The sequence below is a fragment of the Phalacrocorax carbo genome, chromosome 14, assembly GCF_963921805.1.
Source record: "Phalacrocorax carbo chromosome 14, bPhaCar2.1, whole genome shotgun sequence".
NCBI classification, from domain to species: Eukaryota; Metazoa; Chordata; class Aves; order Suliformes; family Phalacrocoracidae; genus Phalacrocorax; species Phalacrocorax carbo.
This window is the reverse complement of record NC_087526.1, coordinates 1,794,303-1,815,305: the sequence shown is the minus strand read 5'-3', so window position 1 is coordinate 1,815,305 and position 21,003 is coordinate 1,794,303. Positions and strand designations below refer to the sequence as shown.

Here is a 21,003-nt window from a genome sequence, read left to right as displayed (position 1 = left end):
GAGTTCTTTGCACGCTATTTCTGACAAAGAAGATTTGGAGTCGGTTCTCCGCGTCTTGGCCGAGCTAACTGAAATTTGCACGCAAAGGAAGTGTCTCGTACGCTTTATCATTCGAACAGTATCACATGTAATCTACAGTAGCCTAGAAAGAAACGCAACTCTCGCTCACGTGAATAACCCCACAAACTCAGAACAGGGCTTTTCTTGTAAGGAAAACCTGCAGCTGTCAGGAGCTGCAGCTGCCCAGGCCCCGGTACTTGATAAATGACGTCTAATTACACAATACCAAAGGAATTTTCTCCTATTTTTAGCTATCATCAGCTAATCTAGCTGAGAAAGTCTTCTCATTCAGAAGTCGGAGAGGTTTGATCTCTAACAGCTAAGGTGTAAGCAGAGTCCTTCTTGCTGTCATCTGACAGCAAAACGTCCCTCTTCCGTGGACCTTTGCACGAGCCGTGGTTGTGTGACGAGGAAACCCGCTAAAGCTGGTTTTTGGCAAGTCGATAGGCATTGCTCGTAGCGAAATTCTGCAGCCTCCTCCACGTGCGGACTTCGTGAGAGATGGTAAGATTTATAGGGAAAAACTGAAGGAAGAAGATTATTTTTGGTAAGTTTGGAGTGTATGAATTAATAAATTCTAGTTGTCCTGGCCCTTAGGAATTCCATTCTGTCTAAATTTCAGTTTTGTTTTCTACTTTCCCTCCCCGGCAGAGTTGAGCCTGGGAATAGCATCGCTCAATGGCTCGTTAGTTTGATGAAGTGGCATAAGTGACTATAGCTACAATGGGTACTTCGAGCTCAGAAGCATTTATAGGTCTCAAGGGAATTCTGAAAAACACCAGAAAGTCTTTAGGTACTGAATCACAGGCAAGTATTTTGAATCTTTAATTTTTTTTTATATATTCTTTTCTATGAGAATGTCAGACCTAAAATATGGAATATGCTTTTCCCACTTGGTTTCTATTACTTGTAAAGCATTCAAAAGCTTCTAGAATAAAATTACCTCTATGCCCTGCCAGGGAGCAGGCAAAACTCCACTGAGTATCAAGGGAGTCCCTCTGCTGGTGTTGCTTTCCATTTTTAACCCAACTATAATAATAAAAATGACTAAATATTAGACTGGAGCCGTACAATCTTAGATCCAGCATTTATTTGTTATCATGTTTATCCCAGTGGAGTTTTACTGTGCTTTTATATTTATACAAAATGTCCCGGAATATATTCCGCAAATTAACTAGTTTATTTTCGGGTGTGACATATTCATCATTGTAACAACCTAAGTTTGTTTTAAAAGTTTGTTCAGATTACGGCAGCAGCCAATTTGCATTTAGAAAAGAAGAACTGAAACAGAGGTGCAGAGAGATAAGAGGTGGAGGAAGGATGGGGAGGTCCGGCAGGGAAACGGTCTGCAAAGAAAAAGTGAGTTGTAGGTAACAGACTCCAAACAACAGTAACAAAAAAAGATTACGAAGCTCAAAAAACCACAACAATTTTAGAATAGCTTAGGGATACTCCAGATCAGCAAAAATCTGAAGCCCACACAACTCTTAGGGGAAAAAAGGGGGCATAAAACATTTTCTTAAGGCTAATGAGAGCGTGATCCCGAACAGGATTTTGACGCCCAAAGCCCCAGGGCGCTGCAGCCCGCCTCCGCACCCGCTGGGGCCGCAGGGAAAGGGGGAGCTCGGTACGCGCCCGCCGACGGAACCGGTCACCCGTTCCCGCGCGCGCGGTAACCCGCCGCCGGCCAGCGGGGACGGGGCAATTCATGCTGGGAAGCAAACTGCAGAGAATCAGAAATTCCCTGAGAAACTGAATTCAGACCTGAAGCAATACGGCGAAGTTTTCTAATCATAACTGTGTATTTTCCATTGGGTGAAAGACAGCGAAGCATAGCTGCGTAGTTAACCCCATAAACCCCTGAAAACTTCCCGTATGGATTTAGGTCTGCTTTCTGACAATGAATAATTAGACATCGCCACATAAAAATACACTTCTGTTTTGCTACAGTAGTCTTCTGAGGTTTAATCACAGTTGTCGATGGGCTATTTCAGTCAACAATATTTTCGTATCGAGTTATTTTACAGTTCACACAGCAGGAAGAGCTATCTTAGGGTACACACTGACTACTTAGACTTTATTTGCTGTAGACGAAAGCAACGACGTTGCTGTTTAATGTATTTGCTATTTATACAACATTTTCAAAATCCCTACCCTGCATTAGGAATTGAAATGACATTATTTTAAAACATTTGAAAAACATCATCATAATTATATGTTATCAACACAGAGGCAGATTACCTATTACTTTAACATAATTAATTTGAGCTGGGTGCATTTATGTTGCCGTGTATGTCATTATCCATCAATATAATTATGAAATGCTAAAAATTGGGGTTTGAGTCTTCAAGTTATTTTAATTAGCTGGGTTTTTTCTCTAAACCCACCATTCATTTGACTCCATCTTCAACGTCTGAAATTTTTAATTGCAATTTACGTTCCTTTTTTCCCTGTCCCCGAGGCCACGTTCCAGTCTCACTTGTGACATTTTCGCACCAGGGCCTTCAGGAGAGATAAGCTTCCCCTCTTCAGTGACCGCAAGCTTATGAGCAAGTTTATATCCTCTTCTTGCGACACTGTTGGGTTTTTTTCACATCTTATTGGTATGTTCTGTTCATTTATGCACTTACACCTCTGGTTTCTATCTTTCTTTTTTTCTCTTTTAAACCTATCCTGCTCCACTTATTGTGAAAGGCAAACGAACAGTAGTACATGGTGTAATATTTTAAAGGCCTTTCTCTACATCGGGGTTTGTTCTCCTGTCTAGCTCCACCGATACCTCCCTTCCCACTGCTTCAGTAGGTCTGGGTTGTTGGTTTTCTCTCCAAGCTTGAGGGTAGGATGTGTTGCCCCTGCATGATCCCCGATGACGGGGAGGGTGGAGGGAAGCTCTGTATGACGGTAAAAGTCTACCCATTTCTTGTCGTACATAAACGTCTGTCTCCAGGAAAGCGCTGAAGCCGCAGCCGCCCAAAGCAGTGCCCACGAACAGCACCTGTCCCCGAGGCTCTGATGAGGCCTGACTTTTCATGCCCCTCTCTGATTTGACATTTGTCTTTTCTGGGCCTTGTTTGCTTGTACTGCACTTGGGGGGAGCCCGAAGCGCTGCGGTATTTTCATTTCAGTCGGGTTAAAGGTGACAAAGGTTACACGTGCATACTGATTTATGCCTTAAAGTCTGGAAAGAGTGTGAAGCGTGATCTCAGCAGAGCTCTGCCGGACGACTCAAGTGCCCGGTGCGGTGTTATACATCGATCCTCATCCAGCAAAATGAAAACTCCCCGTCCGTAACATTCTTCAATGAAGTCCTGATCTGTAAGTGTTATTCTTTATTAATAAGATGATAATGATGTTTTCAATGTTCATGCCAAAGCCAGGATCGAGCCTTTATCAGGCTAAGTACTGCTGAAACACAGAGCCGCAAGCAGGGCCAGCCTGCGGGAGCTTTCACTGGAAGTGAGCACCGGTACCTCTGCAAGCCACGTTATGCACGTACCCGTGTGCTTCTGTGCACATTTCCCTCAAAGGTCTCGTGCAAAGAGGTGGTATAACTGCAAGTCCGGTGTTGTTAACGACGGGTCCTTGCATTCTTATATTTGGAAGTGCCGTATGTCAGCGTTCCTGTAAAAAGCAATGGCTGTTATCCCAAAGACACGAGGCATTTTGTTAAATATTTGAAGCTCTGCATTAGGTTGAAGTCAGTGCCTATTGGCTGTTTTTTCTTCTTCTTCTAACCATGTATGTAAAACAAAAGCAAAACAAAACCCAGCAGGTGATTTTACAGTTAATATTCCCTTAATATAGAAAAGGTTTAAAAAAGCTGTAAAAGACTTGAGCCAGGGGCACCTGCGCTGCAAACTACTGGTTCCTCTTGTGCCGGTGCCTTTTCCCCTCTGCTTTTAACCACACGGAGCTGCCTGCACCTGAAAAATCCTTCCCAGCCCAGACATTATCAAAATTCAAGTGTCCCTGTGACGAGGAGTCATTTGGCCCCACCTCCTCTTCCCCCAATGAAAAAAAGCCTGGAAATCCCCAGCCGAGCTGTACTTGCTGGGAAATACCAGGGAGGGGAAGAACAACGCAAGAGCAGTCCAAGACTGAGAACTTTCCTTCCAGTTGCCTTCAGCCCCTGCCGGCGTAGGGAACGAAGCAGTTCGGCTTGCTACTGACCAGGCGCTATTTGCAAGACAGCTGGAAGGAACGATGGAAGGGGTGGAGGCAATTCCTCTTTCAGATGCCAGTTGCAGCGGTACGGTTGGCTCTGAACGTCTTCCCACACGTTAATTTAACACATCTCGTTAATAGTGTCCAATTGAATAATGTAGCAAATGTTTCTAAAAGAGCTGGTAACGTAACGCACCAGACACGAAACCATTCGTATCTGACTCGGCAGGGCAACCCCAGACCATCCCCGCATCAATTACGTGCTGTTACCCTGACGCCCAGCCTGAAAGAGCAAGCACATCGGTGAGCACAGCTGCAATGCTCTTTCCCTGCTGTATTTGTTCTGGCAGTCGAAAGGGGACACACAGCCTGCCCAACTGTCATTGCAGGTCCTTGGGTAAGTGAAAATTCACTTTTAGCAAAACAATGCCTATTCTCCTCTAATCACGCTAAGCAGGCTTGTACACTAATGAAAAGGCATGGAACGGAGGGAGAAATAGAGAAAAATAAGTTATGCTGTACTCCAAAGTACACCTGCGACTGCAACTGTAATTGGTAGATAGACCGAAAGGCAGACACTCTGTCAGCTTTGGAAATGGGTCATAGTGTTCTGGAAAAAACAGCAAAATGAGTTAAAAGTCAGCCCTCAGTCCTGCAGTTCTATCTATACTGTGGAAAAATAGATTCAAGTTGATTACTCTTACTCTAAGATTTAATTTCTTTTGGATGTATTCCCAAAACAGTCTCATCAGCACTAACCGTATTCCTATTTCTGTGCTGTGCTTTACAGGTACTGGCTGTGTAGCCATGCCAACGTAAAACCATCTGCTTTTCCAGAATCAATGTCAATTCCTTAATTTTTATTATTGTGGGGAGAGGGGAATTCAGAGCAAATTTTGAAACTCCTAGTAATGTTCCATATTCAATACGCATTGGGCGAAGTTTATGCGGCTTCCTTCTTCGTTAGTGTTTTAATGCGTTGATCAAATTTTTAATCTAAAATCAGATTAAAATATACCTGATGTCTTGAAGTGAGATAAATTTGATGCTCGCAGCCGGCACTATGATGTAATATCGAACACAGTTAGCATGTGTCAAAGGCCGGAACTAGGATTATCACCTTTTGTGTCTTATCTCAGCCCCCGAACAATCCCATGTCTGTGCTATATTGTCTTGGCAAAATGGGTCAACGGAAATGTCAAGTGGACACCTCTTTCCCAGGAAAATAAAACTTCAACCGTAATGTGAACTGGCATTTGAAATTCTGGGCATGCTTAGAGCACACACAAACTATGCTGCATTTATTAATGGATACACAGTTACATCTATACAGCCATAAAACCATTCAGCAACAAAACTAAACTCATAAGGAGAAAGCAGTGTTAATAGTTTGTTTTCCCACTTGTGTTTGTCCACACTGTATGATCTTCAGTGGAGAGCTACCAAGATGATGAGGGGCCTGGAGCATCTCCCTTGTGAGGAAAAGGCTGTGAGACCTGGGCTTGTTCAGCCTGGAGAAGAGAAGGCTGAGGGGGGTCTCATCAGTGCCTATAAATACCTGAAGGGTGGGTGTCAGGACGATGGGGCCGGGCTCTTTTCAGTGGTGCCCAACGCCAGGCCAAGGGGCCACGGGCACAAGCTGGAACACGGGAAGTTCCACCTGAACATGAGGAGAAACCCCTTCCCTGTGCGGGTGCCAGAGCAGGGGCACAGGCTGCCCAGAGAGGCTGTGGGGTCCCTTCCCTGGAGACATTCACCCCCCGCCTGGACACGGCCCTGTGCCCCTGCTCTGGGGGTGCCTGCTCCAGCAGGGGGTGGGACGGGGTGAGCTCCGGAGGGCCCTTCCAGCCCCTGCTGTTCTGGGATGCTGGGATTCAGTTACCCATGTTAATCCATCCTGCTCCCCCTGCAGCTGCTTCACCCCCGTGTCACCAGGTGTTTTCTTCCCCACTACCATGCGCTCCCCAGAGCGCAGAAGAAATATCGGTGCCTAACACGAGTCTGAAGGCAGCAGGAGCCCGAACTGGATGCAAAGCACGCGTAGATGGAATGTGCCTGTCAGGGATTTCAGCTGCCAAACACTGACTCTTTACCCATCACGTGCAAATGGAGCTTTTTGTGTCTTACAGCTTGGTGAAATTCAAGTAGCAAAAGGCATCTACCCGAGGTAAACGCCATCTGACTCCCAGATCTCTATTTTCTCCTCAGTGTATGTATAATGCTGTGGGTCTTTCCTGAATAGCTGCATTTTTAATACAAGGCAAAGCACCCTAACTTTCAGTGAGCTGGCGCTCCAAAACCGCCCAGCCAGTTCATTGCTGCAAAGTGCTAAACACACTTGGCAAAAAAACATGTCGATCCCCCCTAAAAGCTTATAGGGAAGAGTTTTCTCCAACCCTGAGGAACACCGTCTGCCTGTATTGCCCACAGAGGGCTACATCCCAAAACCCACTCAAATAACAGAGAGGCTTTCCAGTAACTTCAGTGGGTACCAGCTTCTTACCTGGCACTATAAATGAAATGGTCTTCAAGATTTGGGGCGAGCGTGACTGAAGTAAAGGTTGAGGGCTTACGGAGGACACGTGGCTCTAAGAGAGCTCTTGAAACGGGAGATTGATAGGAAGAGCTGCAATATCAGAGTGGTTTTCTGAGAATTACGCCCATGCAGCCAGTTTGGGTCTCAGCACAGTTATTAGTGTTGTGCCGGCAGTGAACATTTCACATGAAGACCTGGAATACAGCCCCAAAGAAAGGCCAAAATTTAAGGCTGGTTTTCTCAGCTTCTGCCACCCGAAGATTTAATCCCACCATCAGCCCTAACTCATCGCCAAGACCCCAGAAGCGCTGCTAGGCTAATTAAAGCCGTAACTTCAGATAAAGGCCCCTGTGGGGAGAAGGGCAGAGGAGTGAGGCCGCAGCCCCGCTACCTCGGCCGCGGCCGGGCGGGCGGCCGCCTCAGCGCCGACCCGGGCAGCCCCCGGCCCCGCAGCGAGGGCACACACGGGGCAACTCGCCTCTCGGGGAACCCGCGAACCCCGCTTTGGGGTTTAATGAGGGCGGTTTGGCTTATCGGGGATGCTCCTGCACGGAGCCCGCCCGCGCGGCGGCGGCTGGGGGGGCGGCAGCAGCGGGAGCCCTCAGCTCCTGAGGGCAGCCGCAGCCTCGCCGCTGCCACTGAGCATGCTCGGCTCCTACGCACCGCCCCGCTCGGCGGCCGAGAGACGCGGGGGGGGGTAGGGGGTGAAAGAGCTTCCCCGCCGGTAATAAGCCCCTTGCAGGTGGCGGAGGCGACATGCGGGGCTCGCTGCCGCCATGAACCCCGGCGGCGGCGGCGCGGGGGCGGCGCCGGCCTTCCCCGGCCCCGTGCAGTGTAAGTGCCGCTGCGCGCCAGCGGGCTATGCGCGCTCCGGGGCCCGGGCGGCGGAAGCCGCGTTGAACCGGGGTCTGGGTAGGCCCCGAAACCTGAGTAGCGCAAGAAACAGGCGGGAGCGGAGCCCGGGAACCTGGCTGGGGGGTGGGGGGGGAACCCGGGAATCTGGGTGAGCGCCGCGGCCCGCCGAGGCCGGGCGGGGCGGCCGGGCCCGGGAGCGCCGGGAGGGGCGGCGGGGCCCCGGGCGATGGGCCCCGGGCGATGGGCCCCGGGCGATGGGCCCCGGGCGATGGGCCCCGGGCGATGGGCCCCGGGCGAGCTCTGTGCAGCCAGGCCGCGGTCGCTCGGCGAGTGCCCTCCTCGCGGCGCGGCGGCGGGGACCCCCCGCGGGACCATGAGGGGAGCCGTGCTCTCCCGCCCCGGCGGCCCCCCGGGGGAGCCCCGCTTCCCGCCCGCAGCCCCCTCACACACACCCCCACCCCGTTCCCCGCTTCCTCGGGCCGAGCTCCTGACCCTGCTCCTGTGTGTCCCCAGTTCCCGGCGGCACCACCGTGCTGGTGGAGCTCACCCCCGACATCCACATCTGCGGCATCTGCAAGCAGCAGTTCAATAACCTCGATGCCTTCGTGGGGCACAAGCAAAGCGGCTGCCAGCTCACCAGTGCCACGGCCGGGGCCACCAGTACGGTCCAGTTTGTGTCGGAAGAAACGGTGCCGTCGACACAGGCGCAACCCGCGGCCCGGACCATCGCTTCGGAGACCCAAACCATCACAGGTAGTTTGGTGTTACCTTCCAGGAGCCTGAAAGCAACTCAACTCGTGCCAAGCGGCGACGTTACGTGGCGTGTCCCCGTCACGCTAAGCTAAAATAATGGGTTTCACCTGAGCCAGCGTGTACCTGCGCAAAGGAGGGGGAAAATAACCCCAAAAGTGGCGTGCTGCCTTCTTGGTTTTGGTGTGACAGTGGTTACTTAACTCACATCTCAGTTAGCAAATTCACTTAGGGAGTTGCTTAAGTCTAATGTGTTGTATAACCAGCTTGTGCAAACTAATTAAAATTGTCAATACTTAAGAAAAATAATCAAATTACCATGCATTTTTTTTCTTTTTTAAGAGCGCTTGTGATGAAAAACAGACACAGAATTGCTGTCAGGGCTTTTTATGTGAGAACACTGCATTCCCTAACATTGCTCCCACAACTAATTGGCAGGAAAAATATTACTCAAAATTTCTGCCTATGTGAAGGCTCAAGCGAGGTCCTGATCCTGCAGACATTTAAATAAAACTTTAGTTTTGTTCCATGTGTGAAGGTTTGCCCTTCTATATATAGTTTTGTTTTATTTTATTTAGGTCTAGGACCTTACTAAAATCCAAATTATTTGACTTTAATTTGGATAGACAGATTAGGGCAGAGAATCTGGAAAAGCCGTGAAACAAACTGAATTCAGGGCTCACTTCCAGGAATTTTTGTATTATAATCCCTCAGCTTGGTGTGGGTTTTGGATGAGTCATTCTTCTGCTTCATGTTTACTCATCTTTAAAATGAGGGCAGTTATATCCTTCTGCCCTTTTGGGGTATAGTGTTGTTTAATTGATTTAAAAGCTGCTATTTTGGCTGAGATAGTTCCACCTGTTATTCTTGTGAGTAATAGCTAAAAACAGTGTAGTTGAAAGAGGCTGAACTTTTTCAACAATTTAAAAAAGAAGTTGTTTACATGATACCTTTTTGACAACATTTGCCATATAAATAATTCGGGTTTTTTTCTCCTTTGGGCTGCAGCACAGTCAGTGTCAAAAAACAAACACACTTTTATTAATATAAGGCCTGGACAGGCATCAGAAGAAACTGAGCTTCTGAAGAAGGCGGCGGGTGCAGTCAGATAGGATTCAGAGGGAGACAAGTGGGCCTAAGTAGGCCTGTACTAAGCTCAGAGTGGCTTGTCCGGTCTCGACAGAATTTTCCCTGCTGCAGGATAGCAAGGGAGAGAAAAGCCTTTCTCCTTTTCCCCCTCCCCCAGGTGAATACGAAGCCAGGAACAGGAATGTTGCTGGCAAAAACACAGTAGAGGTGTAGTTAATAAAACCAGAAAATAATTTGATTTTTCTGACTGGAGAAGTTAGTGTTCTCAAACTGAGTTCTTTCATGTGTTTAGTTTCTGCACCAGAGTTTGTTTTTGAGCATGGCTATCAAACGTACCTGCCCAGTGAGAGCAGCGAGCCTCCAGCTGCTGCCATCGTCTCTACACCACCAAAAGCGCGCTCAAGAAAATCCACTTCCTCACTTACGCAGAAGAAACTAAACTGCTGCTATCCAGGTAAGACATGGACTGAAACTCCTTCCTTTTCATTTTAAAATTGATAGGTTTTGTATAGAGATATGCACAGCAGCTCTGCCTGTTTGGAGCAGTTAAGGTGCCGAATCTGGAAGGCAGCTAACTTACGAAGGCTGCGAGGAACCACCATTGGTACCAGTAGTAGTTTTGCTATTGATCTCCCCATCCTTAGGCTTTGTGCTGTGTCGTGGTATACCCTGGCGGTGCCGCAGTGGGTTTGTGCGCAGACATTGGCCTGTGCCCGCACCCAGAGCCGTGTAAGAGCAGAGCCTTGTTACCCTTCGCTAACTGCCCGTGTACGTGCCTTTTGCATTACACGTTTTCTTTGCTGAGTTAGCCTTTTTATAAGGATGGATTCAACCAAAGTATTTGGAGACCTTAATGAGTAAAAACCACAAAATATGCCAAAAACATGTGCAGAGACAGCCATGTAGATGAGCAGTCACGTGAATGGTAGCAGAAGTTACAGTCTCTTTTGCAAGCTTGCCTTCACTTGAAAGGCACGTTTTAAATGCTTCGCGTTCATTTCTGTGCTCTGAAACTGGAGAGAATTCCTGAACGGTGAGCTATTACCTGAGTTCCCAGTTGCACTAACTTGAAGTTATATGTGGAATTAATTAGTTCCCCTGCCATCGCCTGTGTACTCTAAAGGACATCTCAAATCCTAGGCAGAGGTTCCAGAGAATTTGTTTCAAAGCTCACAGAAAATGATCATGTAGAGAGTGAATTGCCTCCTGGGGGGAGCATTAGAAAACTCAAGTTCTTAGGTAGGCTGGTCACTATTTTAAGCAGATGTGAGTAAGCTAGATAGGGAATTCATTTTCTGTTAATACTGAATTTTAAAGAAAAGGTTCTTGGAAAGAAACATAATGCTTAGAATATGGTAGGATGTTTTTATTATTTTGTTAGATTTTTCCTTTAATTTAATGATCTTAATCTTACCTTTTTCAGGTTGCCAGTTCAAGACTTCCTATGGCATGAAGGATATGGAACGTCATCTACGAACACACACAGGTTTATATAGTTGCTATGTTCTATTTTCAGTTCGTTTCTTCATTTTGGCTTTTTGCCAAAAGGTATTTTTCCTACAAAATAATGTAGCTGTAGTTAAATTAGAATGGACACGTACGTCTGTACCTTCTAGTATTGTAGTTCTCTGTGCCTGGGGGAGTGCCCTGTTTGGGTAAGCCGTGTCCCACTGTGGGCAGGACCACTCACTGCTATGAAACACAAACACTGGGCACCAATTTAAGGCACAGTTAAATTTCTGAGGTGCAGACCATGTGTTTATCCAGGTGCAGCATGGTGGTGGTGGTGCATAAGCCTAGTTTGTTCTTCATATGGAACAACGATTCCAACATTTCACTTCTGTCCTGGTTTCAGCTGGGATATTAAACTTCTTCGTAGTAGCTAGTATGGTGCTCCCTTCCCCCTAAACTGCAGTTTCAGAGTTGTAAAGGGACAAGTTCCAAAGGGTCTTCTAAATTTGTTGCAGTCGTGCATGCAGCCTTCTGGAGCGTGGAAGAGTCCTTAGCTGATAGGATGGGTGCTGAAATCCAACATCAAGCTTTTGAAAACTAGCCCCATTGCTATTAAGTGTTTAGTGTGTGCTTTATTATTATTATTATTATTATTGCAACAACATCATTATGGTGTGAAAATTCTTGATGTGTTGATGCTCTTCTGTTTGTTTCAGGAGACAAGCCCCATAAATGTGAAGTTTGTAACAAATGTTTTAGTCGTAAAGATAAGCTGAAGATGCATATGCGGTCTCATACCGGGGTGAAGCCTTACAAGTGTAAGCACTGCGACTATGCCGCTGCTGACAGCAGCAGTCTCAACAAGCACCAGCGCATTCACTCCAACGAGCGTCCTTTTAAATGCCAGATCTGTCCTTACGCTAGCCGCAACTCTAGCCAGCTAACTGTGCATCTCAGATCCCACACGGGTAAGTTCATACTAAAATCTGTAAAGGTTTGAAGGTCATAGGAAAGATTTGGAAAGGTATACAGGTGTCAGGATGCCCGAAAGGGCCTATTCGCGTCCTCAAACGCACCTAGGCGTCCAGCTTCTGTGAATTTCTTGGGCATAGAATCTAGTAGGGCAATACAGCTCTACTAAAAATACCTGGAAGCAATCAGAAGACAGATCGTACTCTTGGTAGATTTTCTTCAATATTGATTTTGAAACTGCCTATTAGACATTCTTAAACCAATAGAGCTGAAGGATCTAATTGATGGATTGATTAAGAGCATCTCAGTTCCTGTGTCTCTCAAATCTGGTCCACTATATTAGAAACACTGAAATTACTTTGTAATTGAACTAGTTATATCAATGCAAACCTCAGCTGCGTAATTTAATTTTTCTTGCATCAGTATATTAGCAAGTAATTAGCAATTTACGTTTTTGGTTGTTTTTTTTTTTTGACCTTTCTTTGTGGTACCTTCCCAGTGCAGACTGATGGGCATGAACAGCATCATGTGAGCAGCCAGAAGTATATTCTGCCCCTGTCATTTTTGCTGTACAGACAGAAAGCTTTTAGCTTCCAGGCTTATAAACTTTGTATCATTTTATATTTGCATTATTTGCCTAAGTTTCATTTTAATCAGGTCTCTCTTTCATAGATTGTTCCTCGAAGAGATTTGCTGTAAAGATACTGCTGTACAGTTGTCTTTGTATGTTGTTTTTCATCTAATCCAGGACACTGGATTACTTTCCGTGTTGTCTTTTATACATTTGATTAGTTCTGTGAATTTTAGCTGCAAGGTGGTTATGGTTCAGTGATTACTAGATTAGCTTTGAACCTATCCTACCTCTGATTCTGAATTCAAGTACTAAACAACATTAGTTCAGATGTGTGCAAGATGGGATTTATTTTGAGTAGATAAAAGAAATAAATCCCTTGTGCATGGTGAGGGAGGGGAGGGTTAAACCAATCTGTCTCCAGCAGAAAAGAATCTTTTATACTTCACAAATCTGCTGTGATGGAACAGTCAGGACTGTCAGGCAGTTGTTCTACAAGTTTCCCTCTTTCTGTTGCTGTATAAGGAGGTGCTGTGGTCAGTCACAATATTATGAGCTGTTATGAGAAGTTATCTGTTAGTAAACATGCTAGTCAGAGAATATGGTATTGCATTTTCCCCATGCCATATAGGAGCACGCGCTGTTGGGCGTTTGTGTACGTGGGCAGGTACGCTCTGAATTTGGCTGTGGGAGAACCCATGAATGATCGTGGCTCTCTGGTATTTCCAGCAGAGTTAGATTTTTGTGGCATTAAATATTGCAATAGTTGGGAAGGGAGTTTAGGCTACTTTCTTTGTTTTTTGGCGAATCAGTCTGATCTATCTTAAGCAATTGAATTATGCTCAAATTCAAGTCTGTAGTTTTGTTGTCTCTGCCATATCTCGAAAATAAAGCCCCTTTGTAAAAGGACTTTTGATTCGCTGAAAGGAGGCACAAGAATTTCAAAAGTAATCATTTCATCCTTGTTAGGTTACAAAGCTGTTATGCACACAGCCAGTTTTAGGGGAAAAGTAAGACTGGTATGTAGAATATGTTGGTTACTGGAATTAAATTAGTCATTCTCCAGAAGGTGAGTGTAACCTACGTTGCTCAGCATGAGATCATCCACGGAGCAGTACTTGTTGAACTAGTCATCTAAAGATCAGTTTCCTGTTAATCTGAGTAAAACTACTCTTACTATTAATAATTCCAGGTTCAGACACTCTTTTTTAAGCTATCTTCTGTCAGTTTCGATTATGTATGGACAGAGGTGTGAAGAAACAGAAGTAATGGACTGCTCTGTAAATAAACAGAACTAATGTACTTTGCTATATTCAGTAAAATTACTAATTCTTGTTCATATATTGTGCTACCCTGTACGTGGAAATTCAGTCATTGAAATACATACTGTGCCTTCATCAGCAAAGTAAGATAAAAATTCAGTAGCTGAGTGTGCAGCTGAGACTGTAAAACAAACTAGATGAACAAACAGTGCATCTTCATTAAAAAAACCTGTTTAATATAGATAATACACCATGTATCTCAATTATTAAACAGATACATGGATTAGCACAGTAGGCCGCAATGTGATTTGAAAAATATGCAGCCAAACCTATGACATATGTAGCTGGATAAGCAAATTATGCAAAATTATATTGCTATCACAAACTCTATAAAATATTTACTTATAAAGCAGCCATTTGCAGTTTGATTATTGAGGAAGATAAACGCTTGCTCAACTAAGTACACTCTTTTCCTTCCCCCACCAAGGGTGCCTTAGAACCTACTAACACAATTCTTCCACTTTCTCAAAATAATACCTACCTAAAGACTTCATGCTCAGAGACCTTAGAGAATTACATATTTAGGTTAAAGAAAAAAGTGAACAGTTGTTTAGTTGGGTTGGTAGGTTTGCTTTGGATTTTTTTTAGTGACTTCAGAACAGAGTCACTAGTCTTTACGCCGAAATTGGTTATGGACTAACCAGCTACAGCTTAATTTGATCATGCATGTGGTGACACAAGCGTGCCAATAAAGAAAATATGAAACAGTGGTTTAGATCCTGGCAATTCAAATGGTTATTCATGTAGGTAGTCTGACCTAAATAGGTTTACAGAGGTCTTGCAGGTGAGAGTGTTCATTTTGTCATGCTTTGTCAGTTAAGAATGGGGCCTAACATTCAAGTAGATTGTTGGGTTTCTGGATAAGCATTGGTCAAAAAAAAAAAAAAGCCTCGTAGGAATATTAAATGTACCTGCTTACATGACTGCAACCTGATATTAGGTTTTCTTGAGGTGGTCTGTGGAGCATTGATAGGTGTGCTGCATGGGGCAAATATCGCTTTCTTGGTTGCTGTAATGCCAGAAAAACAAAAGCTTAACGTTACTTGTCTGTATAAGCACATTTCCCCAGAGTCAGACTTGCACACATGTTTCATTAGTCTCACGTTTGTCTTTTCCAGTTGTATTTATGTAGCTGTGATCCCTTTGTTTGTTTGTTTGTTTTTTTCCCCTCTAAAACAGTAGAAATGCTATGGCTGTGCAGTCACCAAACCCTGACCTCGGTATGGGCTTTTGCCCCTGGATCTCTCTCTGTTCTGGACAGGAGATGCCACTGCCTTCCTGGGCCAGCAATAGCATCTGTGCTGCACCACATGAACCAGGCCAAAAAAGTAATCACTTTTTCTTGTCAGCTAATCTAACTCACCTGTGTGGTTGAGCAGTAAGGCTGGTGCCCGTTAAGCATCTGTTTCTGCAGAAGCCTACCATTTACCTAGACTTACGGTTAAACTACGAGCCTCCCTGTAAACCTTGTCGCGTAAACCCAAGTCATGGCTGTGTTCATGTTGTTTTCTTAGACTTCAAAAATATAGCAGCTGTTAAAGTTACAGTGTTTATTAAACAGTAGTTGGGATATATTGTTGCTGAAGAGGGACAAATGAGAACTTCAGTCGCTTCTCTGGAGGACACTGAACGATTTTACACAGAAAATGAACTAAAAAATGGAGAATATCTAAGATGCAGGCATGAAAAAGTAACATATGTGGGCAGGCATGCTCCTGGAGAGTTTGCGGACAAATATGTCTGACCAGATAATAAATACTGTGCCATTAAAGTTCTCTGCATCTTGAAAATATGTTGGGAGTTTACAGGTGTTAGAACAAGTTAGCTGTACATCATTTGTTACAGTGTTGGTCTCTCCAGTGGATCTTGGTCTCGTCTGTAATTTGAACTGGTTTTTGTTGACAGGAGATGCTCCTTTCCAATGCCAGATGTGTCCTGCTAAATTTAAAATCAACTCGGACTTGAAGAGGCACATGCGCGTGCATTCTGGTGAGAAACCTTACAAATGTGAGTTCTGTGAGGTCCGGTGTGCCATGAAAGGGAACTTGAAATCGCACATCCGTATCAAGCACAGCATGGAAAATACTCTCAAGTGTCCAGAGTGTGAATTTCAGTGTGGGAACAAAACAAGCCTTCGGCACCACATAAGAACTCATCAGCCCGAACAACCTGTGAAGTGCTCGGAGTGCAACTACTCTTGCTCCAACAAGGCAGCTCTGAAAGTGCACGAGCGAATTCACTGCAAAGATCGTCCTTTCAAATGTGAATTCTGCAGCTTTGACACCAAGCAGCGGAGCAACCTGACAACTCACGTGAGGAAGGCTCACGGTGACAAAGTCAAGACCAAGAAGCAAACGGTGGAGAAGAAGGAAGGAGATAGGCCAAAGCAAGGCGGCTCCAGGCAAGTTGCCAAACTGGATGCCAAGAAGGCATTTAAGTGCGACCAGTGCGACGCTTCCTTTGTCCGAGAAGATTCTCTTAGGAGCCATAAGAAGCAGCACAGCATGTATAACGGCTCTAAAAATAACGAACTGGCTGTTCTGCAGCTTCAGATGGATCCTGGCCGGCAGGCCGGTGCCCCCATTACTGTCAGTCACCTGCAGGTCCCCCTTCAGGCTGCTCAGGTTTCTCCGTACAACGAGGGAAGGGTCAAGATCATCGTGGGTCACCAGGTCCCTCAGACTAACAGTATCGTTCAGGCTGCATCAGTGAACGTCGTGCCTCCTACGTTAGTTAGCCCGAATCAGGAGGACCTCTCGGCCAACAGCCGCTTACAGCTGCTGGGCCAGGTCAGTTTGTTGGCACCGCCTCCGCCTCCCATGTCTCAAAGCGAAGCAGGGCCTGTGCCCCAGCCAGCAGTTCTCCTCACAACCCACGACCAAAGCGATGGAAGTGCTTTACATCAGACTCTGATTCCTGCTGCTCCTGTCAGTGGTCATGAGGCTTCAGCAAACCAAGCTTTCATCACCAGCTCCGGAATCAGCTGCTCTGACTTAGAAGGCCTTAATGCTCTGATACAAGAAGGAGCGACAGAAGTGACTGTGGTTAGTGATGGAGGTCAGAGTATAACGGTGTCCACGTCGGCTCCCCCTCCTCCCATATTTTCTTCATCCTCTCACACAGAAGCCCCTAAGCAGACTTATTCCATCATTCAGAGTGGAGCCCATACAGCTTTGCTGTGCCCGGCAGACTCCATACCGGATTAGTCACAAAGTACTATTACTAAACAAATTTCAGTCTCAGAGGCAGGGCTGAACTCGGCAGAAAGGCAGAGGGCACAGCGAGTGCAGGATTTGTCCTACAAAGCCAAATACCTTCCACTTACACATTTTACTTGTCTGTTACATGGACACGTACGTCTTGTACGTGAGAAAGAGGATGTGTATATTTATGTGCCTCTATTGAGATTGGAGGCTGTGTTCTGTGTAAAACCCGAGCATCGAAGCAGCTGTTGACAATTTCACCAAGCAGTAAGCTTCCCAGCATATGATTCTTGTATTGTGCTGGCTAAAATAAGAAAGCCTCGCTTTATGATGAATTACCTTCACGGCAGCCTCGTTCTTTCATGCACACACAAAAAGGTAATAGTCCGAGCCATACTGAAGTATATTTTTAAGTGCAGTTTGTTTCAATTACGTGCTGTGTTTGCATTAACTGCACCTGGCCGATTGTTGATCTGTAACAACTGTCCTGATGCAGTTCTAGGAGAGTTGAAGGGGGCTGTTCCTTAATCTCTGTAGAAGTCGCTGGCACCTGGCACTTAGTCTGGAAATGCTTGTGCAGAAGGCCAGGTGATCGTTCTCAGAAAACAAAAGAATTTTGTCTGTCCATCAGTAATAACTAATTTGTTAGCCAGAACGCTATTACAGATTATATATATGGCACAGTGATCTCTGCCAGAGGCACCTGTGTTAAAGAACAAAACAATTGCAAATATATTTTTTACGAACACTACTTAAATTTTGTTTTTATTTTGGTGCTGCCTGTTTGTAGTTGCAGGGGTGGTAAAAGTGCATTACAATTTGGCTCTGTTCTTTTCAAATTAAAGGGGAAAAAGGAAAAGATTGGATTAATTCCATTTAAAATAAAAAATATTCTAATCCAAGGTCTGAAACTCTAGCATAAATTCAGATTGGATGACAATGAGATAGTGATTCACCATTATATGATGCACATTTCTTTAACAAATCAGTCCTAGGCTGGATTTTGAACTATGCAATGTTATAGTCCCCTCTGGTGAGCATTCTTGCAGTGGTAGCTAATAATATCTTTGCTACCAAACTACGTAGTTAAAGAACAGACTCTCAATTTGGGAAAATAGACAGCTCTGTAGGTGCCTGGATCTGCAAAAACCAGAGATCATTTCACAGCCAGACAGCATCCCAAGGACAATTGTTAACATGCATAAAGACTGAAAAGAGACTGTTACCAAAACCAGCTCTGAGATTCCCTCTTGGGGAATCAAAGTCAAGTTAAATTTCACAATATTTGCTAGTGGGAGACATTGAACGTTTGCTTTATGTGCTAGAAACATGCTTGGAAAACTTAGAAAGATTATGTAATTAGGGCCGCTTTCTGAATAGGCCTTGTGTTTGAAATTCTTATCCTGTAAAGCCTTTATTTTGTGTATGTGGGTTGCTCCCCACTCCTTCCCTCTATGTGGTGCGTACACTGCGTACAGCGTAAGGCTTCCTGCTTTACAATGCCGAGTTGGAAAATGCAGTCGTAACTCACACGTACGGTCGTATGGGTTGCTCTTGAAAATGTGACCTTGATTTTTTGTTGAAAGCAGGGTTTTTTAAACTTGAATGCTCCGGTATCGCTGTCTTGATTATTTATAGGAGTTTAATATTTTTGGAGATCCATATTTCTTCTGCCTTCATAATGCTTGATTCTAAATTAATGTTCTTATAAAACAAAAAAAAACCCCTTCCAAATAGTATTTGTTTTAAAATCTGGGTTTTGATTTGAACCGTCTGGCAGCCTGCCTGACACTTGTGGCTACCAGAAAAGACCACACTCCAGTTAGAGGAAGAAACTGCATAAATGCTTCGTTAAAAAGGCATCATAAACACTTGTTTCCGAGCCCCATGCTGCCCTGAAATATGAAGCAAAAGTTTTAAGTTCACTGACACTTGTATTTCAGGGTTTATTGTTTCCTACACTCATTCTCCTACTTCTCTGGTGATAACAGGTGTGTTACCTGTTAATTATCTCTTCCCTACAGCCGGGGGATTTAAGGAGCTGACGAGACCCAGTTCCAAGTCACCGAGGACACCTATATTTATAAAAAATAGAAGCAGGTGGGAGGTTTTTACTACATTAAAACATTCATTGAGAACAATAAATTGAAAGCCTAGATACTTTGAATTTTAATGCTGGCATTGCTGTTTTGTGGCTCTCCAGTCACGTCTTGTTGTTGTGCCGATAGCACAGACCTGATCGTTAATTTCAGCTGTGTTGAAACTGCTCGTAAAGCGCTTGGAAGATAAAAGGCGTCACTGGTAAGTGCTTGATCATCTTATATGTGGTCCCTGATATCCAGGCTGTAAATGATCATTGGAGCAGCATAGATCAAACACTTTGTTGTCTGTGAATTAAAATGCATGGCAAGGTAGCAATTCTTCCCTATTAACCCGCCTCCTAATGTACGTCTGCGTAGGTGCGTGATCTGAGCCGCCAGGCTGTGTACTGTGTTCTGTGCACTGGGCCAGCAGTTATTGTAAACACTAGTGAAAGATGGGGCGTTTTCAGTCCTGTAGCAGTAAATATACATGTTTTCACCCAGTGTACAGTGGTTCTAGGCCACACGCAGCGTGGAGGGGAGGAGATGCTTCCCCAGGAGGCCGAGCACCCTGCGGGGCTGAGCTGTGGCATGTGGGACAACCGAGCTGCAGGAGAGCAAGCTCGGGGAAGTTCGACGCAGCTGAAGTTCAAGTCTGTTCGGCCTGCAGAAGGAGGGGGCCTCCTTCAGGTCGTCTCAGGGGTCCAGTTTACAGCACTGCTCCACGCACAGTTGCACCAGCGTAGCAAAGTAGTTGGTAAGTTGCAACCAAGGTCCAAGGGGAGATGGGTGGGAGATTCCTTCCAACTCCATTTTGGCCAAATTGTAATAGTGACACAAATGGTGGTAGCAAATTATACCCTCAGCTTTCAAAACCTGTGCTGGGTCTTTGAATAGGAGTAACTAGTCCACTGGTGAGCTAGGTTTTGATACCAGTTATTACATATTTTCTCTTTATTGTAAGACAAAAGAATCTGAATTGGTCTGCCCGGACGAATTTGGTTTTGTCACTGGTAAGCCTGCCTCTGGAGCTGCTTGCTCCCGTGCCATCTTCCCAATATTTCCTGCTGGTTGATTTTACGAAGGCTGGTGATCTCAAGGATAATTGTTTTAATTTCTGCAAGCCGCGTGCATACAGACTTTAAGTACCCCAGCTGAGGAGCTCGCACCTCCGGGGTCCCCAGTGATGGAGCTTTCCAAGCGCTCCAGCTGGACAAGGAGCGTCTGCCCGGGCCGTGGGACGGGAGCTGGTGGAAATGGGCTGCTCCGGGTTTGGAGCTGGCGGCGGCTGTTGCTACCAAAGGAAGGGTACTCTGCCCTTCAAAACCTGGAGGCAAGTAGATTAGCTGCTGATAGGCAAGCTTTCAGGTATCGAAAATTGTACCGAGCCTGAAAGCTTGCAAGTGCCAAAGTACTGTAGTTTGGCAACTAAGGGGTAACGTTCATTTTCATACGCTCGTCGGTATAAATGCTCTCTGCGTGCAGGGTTTCGTGTGCGTGAAGCATTTCGTGTCATCTATAGGTGGTGCTAGAGATCCAGATAAACTTGGAAGTGAGGTCTCTTCTGCTTGATGATATGTTTCCTGTGAACAGTTCCCTGCTTGTAACTCTTTCCCGGGTAAAAACGTCTCAAAATCCACTTTAATAAGAAGTTACAGATAGTTTAGCTGTAAAAATCTTACTTTCATTTAGATTAAAGAAAAAACCAACAAATTAAAAAAAAAAAAAGTCCAAAGTCTTCTACTGCTAAGATACGTTGAAGCAGATTTACGGCCAGAACCTCACGCTAAGCTAATCATTTTTTTACTCCTTGTTAATTAATTTTAATCTGTACATAGTTTGCGGCTGCGGAATTGTCACGCGCTGCAAGAATGCTCCAAAAAGAGCGATTTTGACAAAGCCGCTGGTCTGAATTGCGCTTGATCTCTGTACTTGGCCACCAGCCCTG

At 45.3% G+C, this 21,003-nt stretch overlaps 1 protein-coding gene and 1 long non-coding RNA gene across 3 annotated transcripts; one reads left to right on the top strand and one right to left on the bottom strand.

Moving 5' to 3' along the window:
• Nucleotides 1–1,753: 1,753 nt before the first annotated feature.
• Nucleotides 1,754–8,184, bottom strand: LOC135315689 (uncharacterized). Its single transcript, XR_010375169.1, has 3 exons — nt 8,108–8,184; nt 6,728–6,954; nt 1,754–3,681 (listed from the first exon to the last, which is right to left on the bottom strand). It is a non-coding gene; the product is annotated as an uncharacterized LOC135315689 (long non-coding RNA).
• ZFP64 (ZFP64 zinc finger protein) lies at nt 7,413–19,303 on the top strand. Of its 2 annotated transcripts, XR_010375168.1 has the most exons (7): nt 7,413–7,594; nt 8,129–8,368; nt 9,747–9,908; nt 10,878–10,940; nt 11,623–11,874; nt 15,677–17,352; nt 18,999–19,303. XR_010375168.1 is itself a non-coding variant. In XM_064465247.1 (6 exons), the coding sequence occupies exons 1-6, from the start codon at nt 7,537–7,539 to the stop codon at nt 16,975–16,977; spliced, it is 2,076 nt and encodes a 691-aa protein (XP_064321317.1). In that variant the 5' UTR covers nt 7,413–7,536; the 3' UTR covers nt 16,978–17,725. The 2 variants fall into 2 exon arrangements, 1 of the variants encoding a protein (XP_064321317.1); XM_064465247.1 differs by lacking the exon at nt 18,999–19,303 and having other exon boundaries at nt 15,677–17,725.
• The last annotated feature ends 1,700 nt before the right edge of the window (nt 19,304–21,003 follow it).